Below are 13,006 nucleotides of genomic sequence, written 5' to 3' on the forward strand. Positions count from 1 at the left end.
CCTCCAAGATAAAAGGAAGAGTTTATTTTCTATTAATGTGTGTTGTTAATACTATCGGCCAATCGGTCACATTCTTTGAATAGACATACTGTTTAAAGCATTAGGCTTGATGGGATATAAAGTGTTAAATAAAAGAAGTTCATAGTATAGTCAGAAAAGCATACTGTGTGTGCGCACACGCCCCTCAGGAGTCACCACAGAGAAGACACAAGCATGGCCATGGGGCAGCACCCACCGGGAGTTGGCAGAGTTCGCGGGGGAGGGAGCGGACCAGCCCTCCCCAGGAGCCAGCTGACAGTTTGCACACAGCGTGTTCATTTTCAAGCCAGTAAGGGTTGTCACTCCCAGATGTCACAGAGCAAAACATCTCCTCCTCCCCAAACCGTGAAGCTGGATTCTTTGGGGTATAACTTTAGATTTTAAAACTTTAGGCAGAAAGAAAAGAGATCCTTCAGTCATATGCCTTGAAGGCAGAGGAAAAGATTGTGAGGCTTGGTAGTGTGACAGAGGACTCTCACCAGACAATACTATTGGGCTTGAATATCATGGGTAGTGTTATGCTAGGGGCTAACCTTAAAGAAGTATTTAAAGAATAGGCTGCTGCCCCATGTCAAAAAACCGGCAAGTCAATGTCTGTTGTATTTATATGTTTTATGTTAAAATGTTGAGGTGTGCAAACTTGTGCTCTCAATCTAACTGACTTTTGTGATTAAGTGGCCTCCTGGTTCAGGCCAGGTAGGTTAGGAGAGTCACTGCTTAGCTGGGGAGACATAATATATAAACAGAAAGGCAAACACAAGGTAGCCTCTGATAAATGTTGAATCAGTAGCTATAATGAAGTTCAGATGCAGGAGGGGTCAATTTGGGCTACAGTGACTGGGTGGGCTTCATGGCTGAGGGAGGAAGAAAGAAAAGTTTTACTGATTACCTACCATGACTCGGTCATTATATATGTAGATTGAAGGGGATGTAGAAAAAAGGGGGAAGGCTAAGTCATCACTTCACACTGACTAGGACAAGAAATGAAACAAAGGAAATAATAAAATGTGATGCATTCTAATATTAAAAGACTTTCTTGGTCATTCAGCAATGAGAGGTTATAGCCAGTGAAGGCTTAGTCTTGTCTTAACACTGTCTTATGTTTTTTTATTGTGCTCTATGTTTAAAGAAATGTTGCTTAGCTCTTTGGACCAGAACTGTATTTTAATTTCAATCAGCCACTATTAGAAAAAAATGCAGATGTGGCTATATGAATAAACATTCAGCTATCTCCACTTGCCGTAACAAGAGGCAAATATTATTTCTCCTTTAATTAGGCAAAACCTGGTGACAGTTTCATATTCTAAGATATGAATTTTTAAGAAATGAATTTTAACCTTTGTCTTTTCAAAATTGTTTCCCATGTTCACATTACAAAACTGGTTTGATTTTTTTTTTTTTAATTCTGTACCTCTACTTGTGGCACTGTTAGGAAAGGTCCAGGGGAGTTACTGTAAAACAGTTCTCCCGACTGCACCAGGAGAGCTTGAGAAAACTTTATACCAGTAGAAAATGGTTTATTCTTCAGTGCACTGAACTTCCTGCAAAGGGTGCGACAGAGGCTCCCTTAGCTGAGAAAAATGTTGGGTTTTGACCACAGAGAGACAGAGCACAAGTCCCTTTCTATTGACAGGGCTTGAGTTCTCCTGAGAGCCAGTTTCTCTGTGGATGGGACGGAGGTAACTGAGTCCGGCCATCGCCATGCAGTCGGTCCTCACCCCATGGCAGCGTGTGTGACGCACTGATCTGCCATTTTCAGAAGCCCTTCCGTTTTGTTAAATTCAAGATAGTGCTCATGCTCACGAGTCCAGGCTGGTGTTGGCCCCGATGGCGGACATTTGTATTCGTCCTCGCCATAACGTCATCAGGGTGACAAGTGCAACCCTGAGCTATCACAGGAGAGATTAGTGTCCCCTGGCAGTACCTGGTTTGGCTTTCGGCCTTTGTTTTGACCTCAAACGTTGCTCTCTCCGGCGCAGAACGTCACACTGGTTTCCGAGGGCCAAGCAGCACCTGTTTGTATTGCTGTCACTGCGTGTCTTGCCTCTTCTGTGTATGTGGTGTGTGTCTGCATCAGTCTGCTTCTGTTCACTTTCTCATTTGTAGAGAATACTGCAAACCACTCTGAGACACCGGCAGCTCCTGCTCCACCTCCTTCAACTCTTCCTAAGCCTAAACCCAAACCTAAGCCCCCCAAAACATCTGTGCCTCCAAAAGGGGCTGCTGCTGGGTCCAGCCCCAAGGGTGATGAAGTGCCTCCTATTAAAAAACATACCAAGGCTCCTGGTAAGCAGGCCCCCATCCCTCCACCCAAGCCAACAAGCCGAAACACGACCCGAGAGGCTGGTGAGTATGCCCCTGGTGGGGTTGAGTCTAGGGTGCTTGGCTCTGGGTGGGGCTAATTTTCTAGGGATGATGGCCTTTTTGATGTCTCCTCTCTTAGGATATAGCACCAGTGGATTCAGCTTTGACACAGAGAAAGCTCAGGAGATTCCTTTGTTGTGCTCTCCATCAAAAGAAAGTCAACCAGTTGATCAGTTGACCTCATTAGTTTGGGGGTGAATAGACCTCTTTCATCCTGAGTAGCCACTATCGGCACAAGGAGCATTAGAAGGAAATGGAGAAGTGTGCCTGATGAATGGCAAAGATCTGACAGGCCATTATTTAGACATCGACTGGCCTTCTGCCTGTTTGAGTTGATGGGGGGGACTTCTGGCTTGGATTTTCTTTCAAAATGTCTTAAGTTTGCACATAAGAATATGACACATATCTTTGACATATTTGCTGTATCATAATGTCTTAAGTCTCTCCGCATGCCTAGTCATTTCTCTATCCATAAATGACAAAGGTTGGTTCAGCTCCAGCCCACCACTCTATATTGAGTCATTATCATTTCAGCAGAGTTGAAAGTTAATGCTCAGGGTCCCCGCTTCCCCAGACAAAAGACTTCAATTTGTTAGAAGGAAAGCATCCTAGTGGTGTGGTTACAAGTCGTCGTTACCAATCACCAGGACTGGACTGCTCGGTGACCTACAGTATCTGCTTTCCATTTAAATCAGATATGCTTAACCCAGAGGGAGTCCCTAGTGAAGTGGAATGAAGACGCCTACCATGCCATCCAGCTTCAAAAAGACATGAATTAAGTACACCTGCTGGGTGTTTTTTTTTCTTCCATTAACACATACATAAAAATCCTCCTGTGTTATAGCAAACCTTGTTTTCCCTAAAATCAGCAACTTTCTCACAGTTGGCTACCAGGATTTGCCTTGGTATTGATCTTTTCCCCTGTGTAATCCATAACCCTTAAGGCTCAAATTTAGAGAATGGCTTAGTGGACGTTATGACGGACCTCTGTGTGTAAATGGATGTCTCTCTCTCCGTGCCCCTCTCTTCTGCTTTTGACCTTGTGTGTCTGGGTCTCTTCTAAAAAGGGCAAATCGGAAATGTCTCAGAACGCTGTGCCAACAGTGTGCTCAGGCCATTTCCTCAGGAGCAGATGCTTTTCTATGTCAGCGTCCATTCCTGTGGGTGTCTGAGTTCTTCCTAGCGCACCCTAGTACTGGTGCTTGAAGTGAGGCAGCTTCTGACTCACTTCGTAAAGAAAAGCCCCAAACTGTTGCCCCATCCTTAGGAATTAAGACCCCGCCTATACATGCCTGCCCTCTCCTCGTGCCCCACATGATAGCAGCTCGCTATTGGCTCAGCCTGGACTCTGCCTTCTCTCCAAAGCAAGCCAATGAATGTCAGGACAGGGGACAGCTTCCATGAAAGATTTTTGAGCTATTTCCAGATATTTTGCTTGAAGATTTTTTTACAGACTCATGATGTTCCTAAGAGAATAGTATGGTCATGTTATCCATTGTATTAAGAGGCCTGATTCGTCCACAGTATATATATAAGAATGTTGCTGTTCATGAAACGGGTTGCATTGAAGTGCACTAACAGGCCATCCGTCGCACAAGAATCTTTTTATCAAATATTGATAACACTCCATCAGAAACCAACTGGTATTCCATTTGTAACCATTTAGAACTTTCTACATGGTAATGTTTCATTCGGATGTTGACCTTTTGGGAAGTTATTGCAAATGCTCTTGATTTTCAGTCAGATGTTTTTAAGTTCTTAACGAAAGGTATCAGTTAAGATTCCGCCTCATTGCTTAATCAGTATACATCTCCAGATGAGCAGGTATCTGTTTGGCATATTCAGCTGCTTTACCAGTGTAATAAGACAAAATGTCCTGTTTTTTTCTTTCTCATACAGTGTTAGGCACTGTATTAACAACAAAAGTAGTTTACTGAGGAGAGGTGGCACTTTTTTAGTCATAATCTTAGAATGACTTAAGCAACATCATTGACTTCAGCAAAGGTCATTTTAGAATAAAAATGTAATATGGCTTGGATCTGCTCTCCAGACATTTAAAAAAAAGGTTTTTTCCCCTTTAAGTCAGGTTAAAGTCAACTTTGTTGTTAGAAAAGGAAAAATTTTCTTTAAAAAAATTTATTGGAATTGATATGTGGAAGAGATTATGCTCAGTTTACCTAAGAAAATAATTAAGCATGTGTAGACATCAAACCATTAGCATCTCTGTTGTGAAAAATAAATTTAGAATCGACTTAGGTTGTAGGAGTTTGCTTAATATACCTGTCTTATAAGCAAATGAAGATTGTTAACTTCAAAAAAATAGTATTAACCTCAGGGCTGGCTGGCTCCAGGCAACCTGTTCCTAGGGCCAGAGTCTATAAAGAGAGAACTAACTATGGAAAAAATAGTATTAACAGACCCAGACTTGGACGAGGGTCATTCTAGTGATTGTGCGTATATAAAATAATAAAGCCCCTAGCTATAGAGACTTCTTGTAAGCCTGGATCTTGTCACCAAGTGAGACTGGCTTCTTATATATCAGAGTTGGTGAAGTCTTATGTCTGTTGTCTAGTCTTACTTGTTCTTCATCGCTTGACCCTGCCAATTGACTTCATTAAGGTTATCAGAGGTAAGTTAGAATAACATGCATATGCAATGCAGATTAGCCTCAAAATACTAACAAGATATTTTCTGATAGCTCTGTGGAAGACAGTTTACTGCTCATAAAAAAAAAAAAAAAAAAAAGGAACATACAACATTATAACAGAAAAAGCAATTAGGAGAAATAAGGAGGTCACAAAGGTTGCAGAACATGTGTGTGTTCTCATAGGAGTTTAAATATATGTCCTAAGGTGATATATAAAGAAAAGGGGGGCTGGCCAATGGCTTGGTTAGAGGCAGGCCTCTCCCGAAGCAACAAACCTGCTGCCATGCAGCCAGCCCCTTGAGGAGCCTAAGCAGTTGTCAGAAGTTCTGACAATGATACTCTCTTCCTTCTAACTAGTCAACAATATCACTTAGACATTTTTTTGTAGAAAAGAATTTTTTCTGAATTTTGATGCTTTGCAGGGACTTGTCTTTTCTGTGGCCCTGTGCTTGCCCTCTGCCCCATCACCACTGCCCATGGAGGTACGGGCCGGCTTGGCAGGCTTCTCCCGGGAGCCACGCTGAGAGCCGAGTTAGAGCTCTCTCTTAGCACTAGGATGAGTACAATTGCTTTAGGCCCAGAAAGGAGCTGGTGGTACATACCCCAGCCTCCCTGAATGTCGGCCACGCTGTGCCCAGGGAGACACCGTGGAATATGTTTAACTTGTGATGAGCTCAACCTTGTATCATCCCCAGACAGACAGCTGCCGGTGTCTGTCCTGTACACACGATAATGTCCCTACTTTGCAGCAGGAGGGGACTTTTTCAGGTGACCCATAGGAGAAGGAGCTGAGGATTTCTCTTTGGCTGGCCCAGATAAAGCCTAGAGGAGAGAGAGGGCTGAGGACTCTTGTCCCTTCGGGTTTTGCCTCAAGCATCATGTACCCCCCTGGACTGGAGGCAGGGAAGGGGCAGAAAACAAAACCGTTATTATTATTGGCCTATTTTATTTTATTCACTTATTCACCACATTTAAAAATGTTACAGGGAGTGTTGTTGTCGACCATTGCAACTCGATTAGTTTAGTCTGAAAGTGTCATCTTCTTTGACTTTTAATACAAAACCTCTCTATTTTAGCTGGCTCCTCTCATTCAAAAAAAACAACTGGCTCCAAAGCCTCAGCTTCACCATCTACTTCCTCCACCTCATCTTCTCGCAAGACTTCAAAGGAGACAGTTTCTAGCAAAACAGGGACAGTGGGAATCACTAAGGGCAAGAAAAAAACTGGCAAGCAGCCAACGCCTCAACCCGCCTCAGACGCAACCACTTCTGGAACCTGCGACCTTAAAGGAGAGCCTTCAGAGACCAAGGTGGAGACTGAGCGGACTGTCCCTGGGACCGAGGAGCCGGAGCCGACCCCGGGCAAATCCAAGTCCGCAGTCCCTCCACCCCCGGTGGCCCCTCCCCCGCTGCCCCCCGCCCCTCTCCTTGTTCTGGAGGAACAGTGCATTTTTGCCTCAGACACTCCAGTTGTCCTGGTCACCAATGGAGCCGACCTGCCCATCCCTGCCTTAGACCCCAGCCAGCTTCTCTGGACTGAAGAGCCGACAAGCAGAACCACTGTCCACTCAGGCACTGGCTTAAGTGTTAGCCGAGAAAATGCAAAATGGTGAGTCGGGGCCCAGCCCCACATTCCGCCTGCGCTCCCTGTGCGGCTGAGTACTAACGGGCACTAAGCCCTTCTGTTGGAGATGGAGGAGCTCACTTTGTTTTCTTTTCTAATTCAACCTAGTGATTGTTAGATCAACACACATGTCATCCAGCCATTGGTTTTTCATAGCCCTGCCTCAGGAATGCCATGGGCTGCTGGAGACAATGACATTGGTCCTCCTGACATATACACTTCAGATCTATGCCTTTCAAGTGCTTTTAGAGCCTACCTCACCGCTGCTCAGCAGTCCTTTTTCTTTTCCTTAACTCGTTCCCTTCTCCTTCCTTGCAGTGGTCGTTTTAAATCTTTACCACTTGTGTAAGTGGCTCACCTACTCTTGCCTACCTTCATTTCAACAAGTTATTTAGCCTTCTTCTCCAAGAAAATAAAAATTATCAGGGAAGAACTGTATCAAATTCCATCTCCTTTTCCTCCCACTTGAGAGTGGCTCCATTTCTTTCTTCCATAATTCCCCACCCAACTTATATGTTACCTGCTCTGTGAAGCCTAAGGATGCTCATCCAGACAGAATTTGTTATTGCATCTATTCTGCTCTGAGAGCCCTTTCTCCTGCCTGTGGGACAGAATTAACCAACATGTCACATTTACCTCTTTATCCCCAACAACCAGTACGGAAGCTGGTATGCCGCAGGCGTGCCGTCACCTAGCACCCAAGCCCAATCAATTCCCGTTCATCCTAGGGTTTTCATTCTCCTTTGTTCATTGCCTCTAGTTACAGAGTACTGTATGTTGTATGTGTTCTACTTAAAGGTAAGTAAACCACGCCGGCTCCCCTGTCCCACAGGTATGAAGGAAGGGCTGCCACAGTATAGACGCCATAACCAATCCTGTGCAGGCAAGACTTTGACCTCTTAATTCCAGCCTCTCTTCTCTTGTTTCTAAGAATAAAACCAAATTCACTCTTCAAATCACTTAATTTAATATTTCCTCTTTCAAAGGAAAATAATCTTAGTCATGGTAAAAAAAAAAAATGTTGTACATTGATTTAAGTTGATTGGGAGCAATAGACTACAATATTAACTTGGTTCAATTACTGATAATAATAACCTTCACTTATTGAATGCTTATTTAATGTCAGGAACTGTCAGATATTTAATTCATGTAAGTCTTCCCTGAACTATTTCCTGTTAATGGGTTAGAGAACTGATGGTGAGAGAAGCAAAATAGTTTGCCTAAGATTGCCCCAGGCAGGAGCGGCAGAGCCAGAAAGCAAATCCAGAGCCACACACGGAAGTTCGTGCCACATTTAATTGTATAAGTTTCCAAAGCAATTGCCTCCACTTCTGCTATTTGTGTGTGTGTGTTCGTTTCTTGCTTTTTTTTGGGGGGGGGGGGGGGGCGCGGTTATCATCTTGAGCACCATCATTTGAAGGAAAGCCAAGGAGTGATAAATGATGTTAAAATGCAAATTACTTTGTTTGGCATTTTAATAAATGCTATGGGAAAAGGTGATTTTGAAATGAATGGTTATGGTATCCCTAACACTTCGAGCACTTAGCAAATGTCTTCATTTATTTATAATGAGTGTTTTCCAGCATTGCAATCAATTCCAACCTTTAGATCCAAACAGACATTCTTTCAGCATATATTTTCGCTCACTCTCTGTGTGCTGGGCAGTGTACCAAGCACCAAAGATACTAAAGTGAGAAAGACATTATAGTTAACATTATTTCTTACCAAAATAACATCTAACATGACCATGAAGTATAAATATTTAAGATAGGCCTGTATTTAGGGAAATAGATTGAGTATATGGATTTATTTTTCAATATACTGAAGAACAAGGTACAGCATGTGAAGTGATTCCCTTGCCTTAAGCACTGAGAGAGCCAGTATCCAAAGGTGACCTGAGTGTCCAGCCCATCTCCACAGACATTTAGGGAAGACACTATATTGTGCTAAGCACCGCACTGGGGGCTTAATATCAGCCTTCAGCCCAAGTATTCGCAGGACTGTCAGACAAAAGAGCAGAGCATCTGTTCTCCATTTCCACTGGGACTATGATCAGAGAGAGCAAGCTTAGGACATAATTAGACATCGAGGTTTTTATAATAGATTTTCCTGTCACTCAAGGTAACTAGCATGCTTCCCTAGAAGAGAGCATAGAGATTTTTCTTCTCTGTATATTCTTCAAAATAAAGAAGTTAAATTACAGTCCATCCCACAGGGATGGTTTGTGTTTGCTCTTGAGTTAATGAGCCTGAAATAAGTAGTCTCTCAAATTTCCATCCAAATTCTTTCTTCTGTTTTTAAGTGGATATCTGAATTAGAATTTCTGGCTCTCAGTTACTCGCTTTACTCAGAACTTTCCCCCAGTTATGTTTAGTCAACGAATGTGTGAAAATCCTGTCATCTTATGAAGAGGCTTCTGTTTGGAATCCCAGTATCAGAACTTTAAAGAAGACACATGGCCATGTGTAAAAATATCTGCCTCTGTTCACATATTACAGGGTAGTAACTATTTGGTAGATTTTCTATTCACTGGCAGCTTCATCAGTAACGTGTGCGTCTGGTATAATTGAAGGCAGAAACTAATAAGCCCATCTGGAGCCCATATTCAAAAGGGACTTGAGTCTTTTTAGTCCATTTCCACAAACATTGGAGGAGTGCACTGTATTGTTCAGTGTACCCAGAAACATTCGAGAAGTAGGAGAGCCAAGTCATGAGTTGATTGATATAAATTTGAAGTATAATACTTAACATTAAATATAAACCCTAACATAATTTATAATAAGTATAAACAAAGTATAATAATAGCATAATATTTCATAGGTAGACAAAGAGACTTAAGTCTGGGTTCCAGACTGGACTTGCTTCCATGGCAGGGAAAAGGACTCATTGCCTTCCTGGGTTCCATGAATTATAAATTACCTGCCTGCTTTATAGGGCAGTTGTAAGTTGTTAATGTACGCAGAAGTCTTTGAAAACTGAATATTATAAAAGTGAGGTTAAAATAACAATAGATAACATTATAATAAATTAGTGAATCGTGGCAAGACACATACCAGGGCTCACCCCTGAGGTATCTTTGTTCTGCTCTTCAGAATGTGTTAATTAACAAGCACACCTTCTAAATGCGCTGGAGTCACCCACAGTGGCAAACAAGAATGGCCTCCAGCGGCAATCGACTGGAAATCCAGACAGAGGAGAAGTTTTCCCATAAAATAGATCTTTTCTCATTTAAAATGAGATTCATACTGTGGAAACAGGATAGCAGTTCCTCAAAAAATTAAATGCAGAATTACCATCTGATCCTGTAATTCTCCTGTGTATATTGCCAAAAAAAATGAAAGCAAGTACTCAGATATTTGAACACCAGTGTTCATAGCAGCATACTTCACAATAACTAAAAAGTAGAAACAACCTAAATGTCTGTTGACTGATAAACAGATAAATAAAATGTGGCATATACATACAATGGAATATTAGTCAACGAAAAAGGAAGGAAATTCTGACACATGCTACAACATGGCTGAACCTTGAAGACATACTAAGTGAAGTAGGTCAGACACAAAAGGACAAATGTACAGTTTCAATTATATGAAGCACCTAGAATAGTAAAATCCATAAAGGCAGAAAGTAGAAGGGTAGCGGCCAGGGGCTGTGTGGAGAGGAATAGGAAGTTTTTATTTACCGGGTACAGAGGTTCAGTTTGGAAAAGTGAAAAAGTTCTGGAGACCGATGGTGGCGATGGTTGCACAACAGTGTGAATGTACTTAATGCCACTGAACTATGCCCTGAAAAATGGCTAAAATGTTCATTTTTTCGCCATGTACATTTTACACAATCAAAATGAAATTTTGTATTTTCTCCTTGAAAACAAGTATTCTGGTTGTAGGATTTTTCTAATGTGAAAAATAGAGAATTTTGAAAGCACTTGGGCTTGTAACCACAAAGAATTTGCAGCACCTTGGATTCTGACAAAGTGACTTTTAATTATACAAAAAACTGGTTTTGTCTTTCTTAGTTAGTGAGAACAGCAAGCACATGTTTTGCACTGACTGGTCTTTCAGAATTGTGGCATCCAAATTTGGATTCTTCTGTTTATATCAGAGAGCAATTTGAGGATCTTCTGTGTCTTAAAATGAAGATTACATTGTTTTCTATATGATTTTTTATATAAAGTATATATTTGTATACTAGTCTATGAAAAGTGGCAAGCTTTGCATATTTATAGTAACTTTATATTTTAATTTTACTTTTCATATACAGTCGGCATTCAATATTATACTAGTGTCAGGTGCACAGCATAGTGGTTAGATGAGCATATACTTTACAAAGTGTTCCCCAAATATTTCAAGTGCCCATCTGACACCATACATAGTTATTAAATATTATTGACTATGTTTCCTATGCGGTACTTTACATCCCTGTGACTATTCTATAACTGCCAATTTGTCTTTCTTAATCCTTTCACCTTTTCACCTGTTCCCCAAACCTCGCCCCTCTGGCAACCCTCAGTTTTCCCCTGGATCTATGAGTCTGTTTCTCTTATGTTTGTTCATTTATTTTGTTTTTTAGATCCCACATATAAGTGAAATCATATGGTATTTGTCTTTCTCTGGCTAGCTTATTTTATGTAACATAATACCTCCTAGGTCCATCCAGTAAGATTTCATTCTTATTTATGGCCAAGTAATATTCCATTGTGTGTATGTACTTTAAACCAGAGGCTCTTACCAAGCTAAATAATAGAAAATGATTGCATCCTTAACCTAAACTTCTTCTAAAGAAATTTTAGCTTCTACAGGTTTAACGTCCACACTTTCCACTTCATATTATTAATATAGTCCTAAGACTATAAAGTTGATAAACTTTAACTCAGCTTTACTAAAGTAAGTTTATAAATGGAGAAGCTAAGCACAGAGAGATGCATGATTATTTCATTGTTGACACACTGGCTGTGAGGAAAATAGGATTAATTCATACGGCAAATAAAGAAGATGGACTTTTCTGTGTCACTACATTTCTAGGTGTTGGCCTGCAAAACAATGTGAGTCCTACTTGTACAGGAACTTTGCAGGCTGGGAAGGCAAGCAAATGGTGACTGCGGTGCAGTGCGCCCGCTGCTGCAGTGGGGCTGTCCTCTGGTCACCGTGGAAGCAGCGGGGAAGGGCAAGGACCTAGTCTGACAGCCAGTGACAGAGGCCCAGCAGAGCTGAGGCTTTCGCGGAGCCTTGAAGGATAAGTAGGAGGTAGAGGTCACAGAAAAAGGATACCCTAAGTCAGCTCTTCAGGAGCTTCCGGCCTGTTGGTCTTTCTCAACCCCCATTGCTACGGAAAACTTAATTTGCAAAATATAGTTTTACCATATCCATGTACTAACTATATCAGACACCACCAGTCAATCCTTTTCATTTTACAGGTGAAAAATCTAAAACTTTGAGAATTAAGTCATACGTACTGGTCTTCCATTTCAGTGGCTTAGCTGCCCAATGTCTGCTTTTCGCCTTTCGCCAGCCGGAAGGATGCTCTTAAAACCAGCACTCCTTCTTACGGTCTGGGCAGTGGCCCTGAGGCTGCCCCCAGCTTCACACCACCCCTGTGTTTCTGTGCCTTTAACAGTTTCACAACCAAAGATGAGCTGGGAAAGGCAGCACCTCAGCTGCTGGCTCCAGGGCTGATGGGAGAATCTTCAGAATCCTTCTGTGCCCTGGAGGATGAAAGCCAAAGGGAGTACCGGGCCAATGACTCAGACTCGGATGGGCCTATCCTGTACACCGATGATGACGACGACGAAGAGGATGAAGACGAGGATGGCAGTGGTGAAAGTAAGACTTTTTCTCAGGAGGCAGGGAGGGAAGTGGGTGGTGGGCAGGAGCAGCTTTGTTTTGTAAAGAATAAAAGCCTTATCGGGAGCTAGACTTCTGACATTCGCTTTCCCCTTGTACTCCTTTCTCAAATTAGAAACGTGTGTATCCCAAGGTTTAGCTTTTGATAAAAGGCCTTTCTAAACGATGATTCTGTGGGCGGTGAGAGGCACATTTGTGTTTGTCCAAAGAGGCAAAGCTTCCTAATAACAGAGTCCTCTCTCAGGATGGTCTAAGACAGCCCTTCCTGGGGACTTTTCTTGAATAAAAAGCATCAGTGCTGGATTCCCTGGATTACTCATTGGAAATGTTTTGAGAGTTTCAGTTATTCTTATGCTGGGGTTTAAAGAGAGGGGAGGGAGGAATAAGTCAAAAGTGACAAATACTCTTTACAAATTAAAAACACTCATCCACATAAATAAGATAGTATGCTTTCTAGTAAGAAATGATAGTAAAGAAGGTAAAGCCAACCATT

The 13,006-nt window shown here is 42.0% G+C and overlaps 1 protein-coding gene across 3 annotated transcripts in view; it reads left to right on the forward strand.

Moving 5' to 3' along the window:
* PHACTR2 (phosphatase and actin regulator 2) overlaps nucleotides 1-13,006 on the forward strand; it is a 156,937-nt gene that overhangs the window by 117,878 nt on the left and 26,053 nt on the right. For 2 of the 3 annotated variants that reach the window (XM_054570060.1, XM_054570059.1), the window contains exons 5-7: nucleotides 2,146-2,385; nucleotides 6,127-6,658; nucleotides 12,287-12,492. In XM_054570060.1, the coding sequence (XP_054426035.1) occupies nucleotides 2,146-2,385; nucleotides 6,127-6,658; nucleotides 12,287-12,492 (978 nt within the window). The remainder of the gene's footprint in view (nucleotides 1-2,145; nucleotides 2,386-6,126; nucleotides 6,659-12,286; nucleotides 12,493-13,006) is intronic. The other variant, XM_054570061.1, reaches the window with a different exon arrangement.

The sequence above is a fragment of the Pteronotus mesoamericanus genome, unplaced genomic scaffold, assembly GCF_021234165.1.
Source record: "Pteronotus mesoamericanus isolate MK-2021 breed Mesoamerican mustached bat unplaced genomic scaffold, CSHL_Meso_final contig_20, whole genome shotgun sequence".
In the NCBI taxonomy this organism is placed as follows: domain Eukaryota; kingdom Metazoa; phylum Chordata; class Mammalia; order Chiroptera; family Mormoopidae; genus Pteronotus; species Pteronotus mesoamericanus.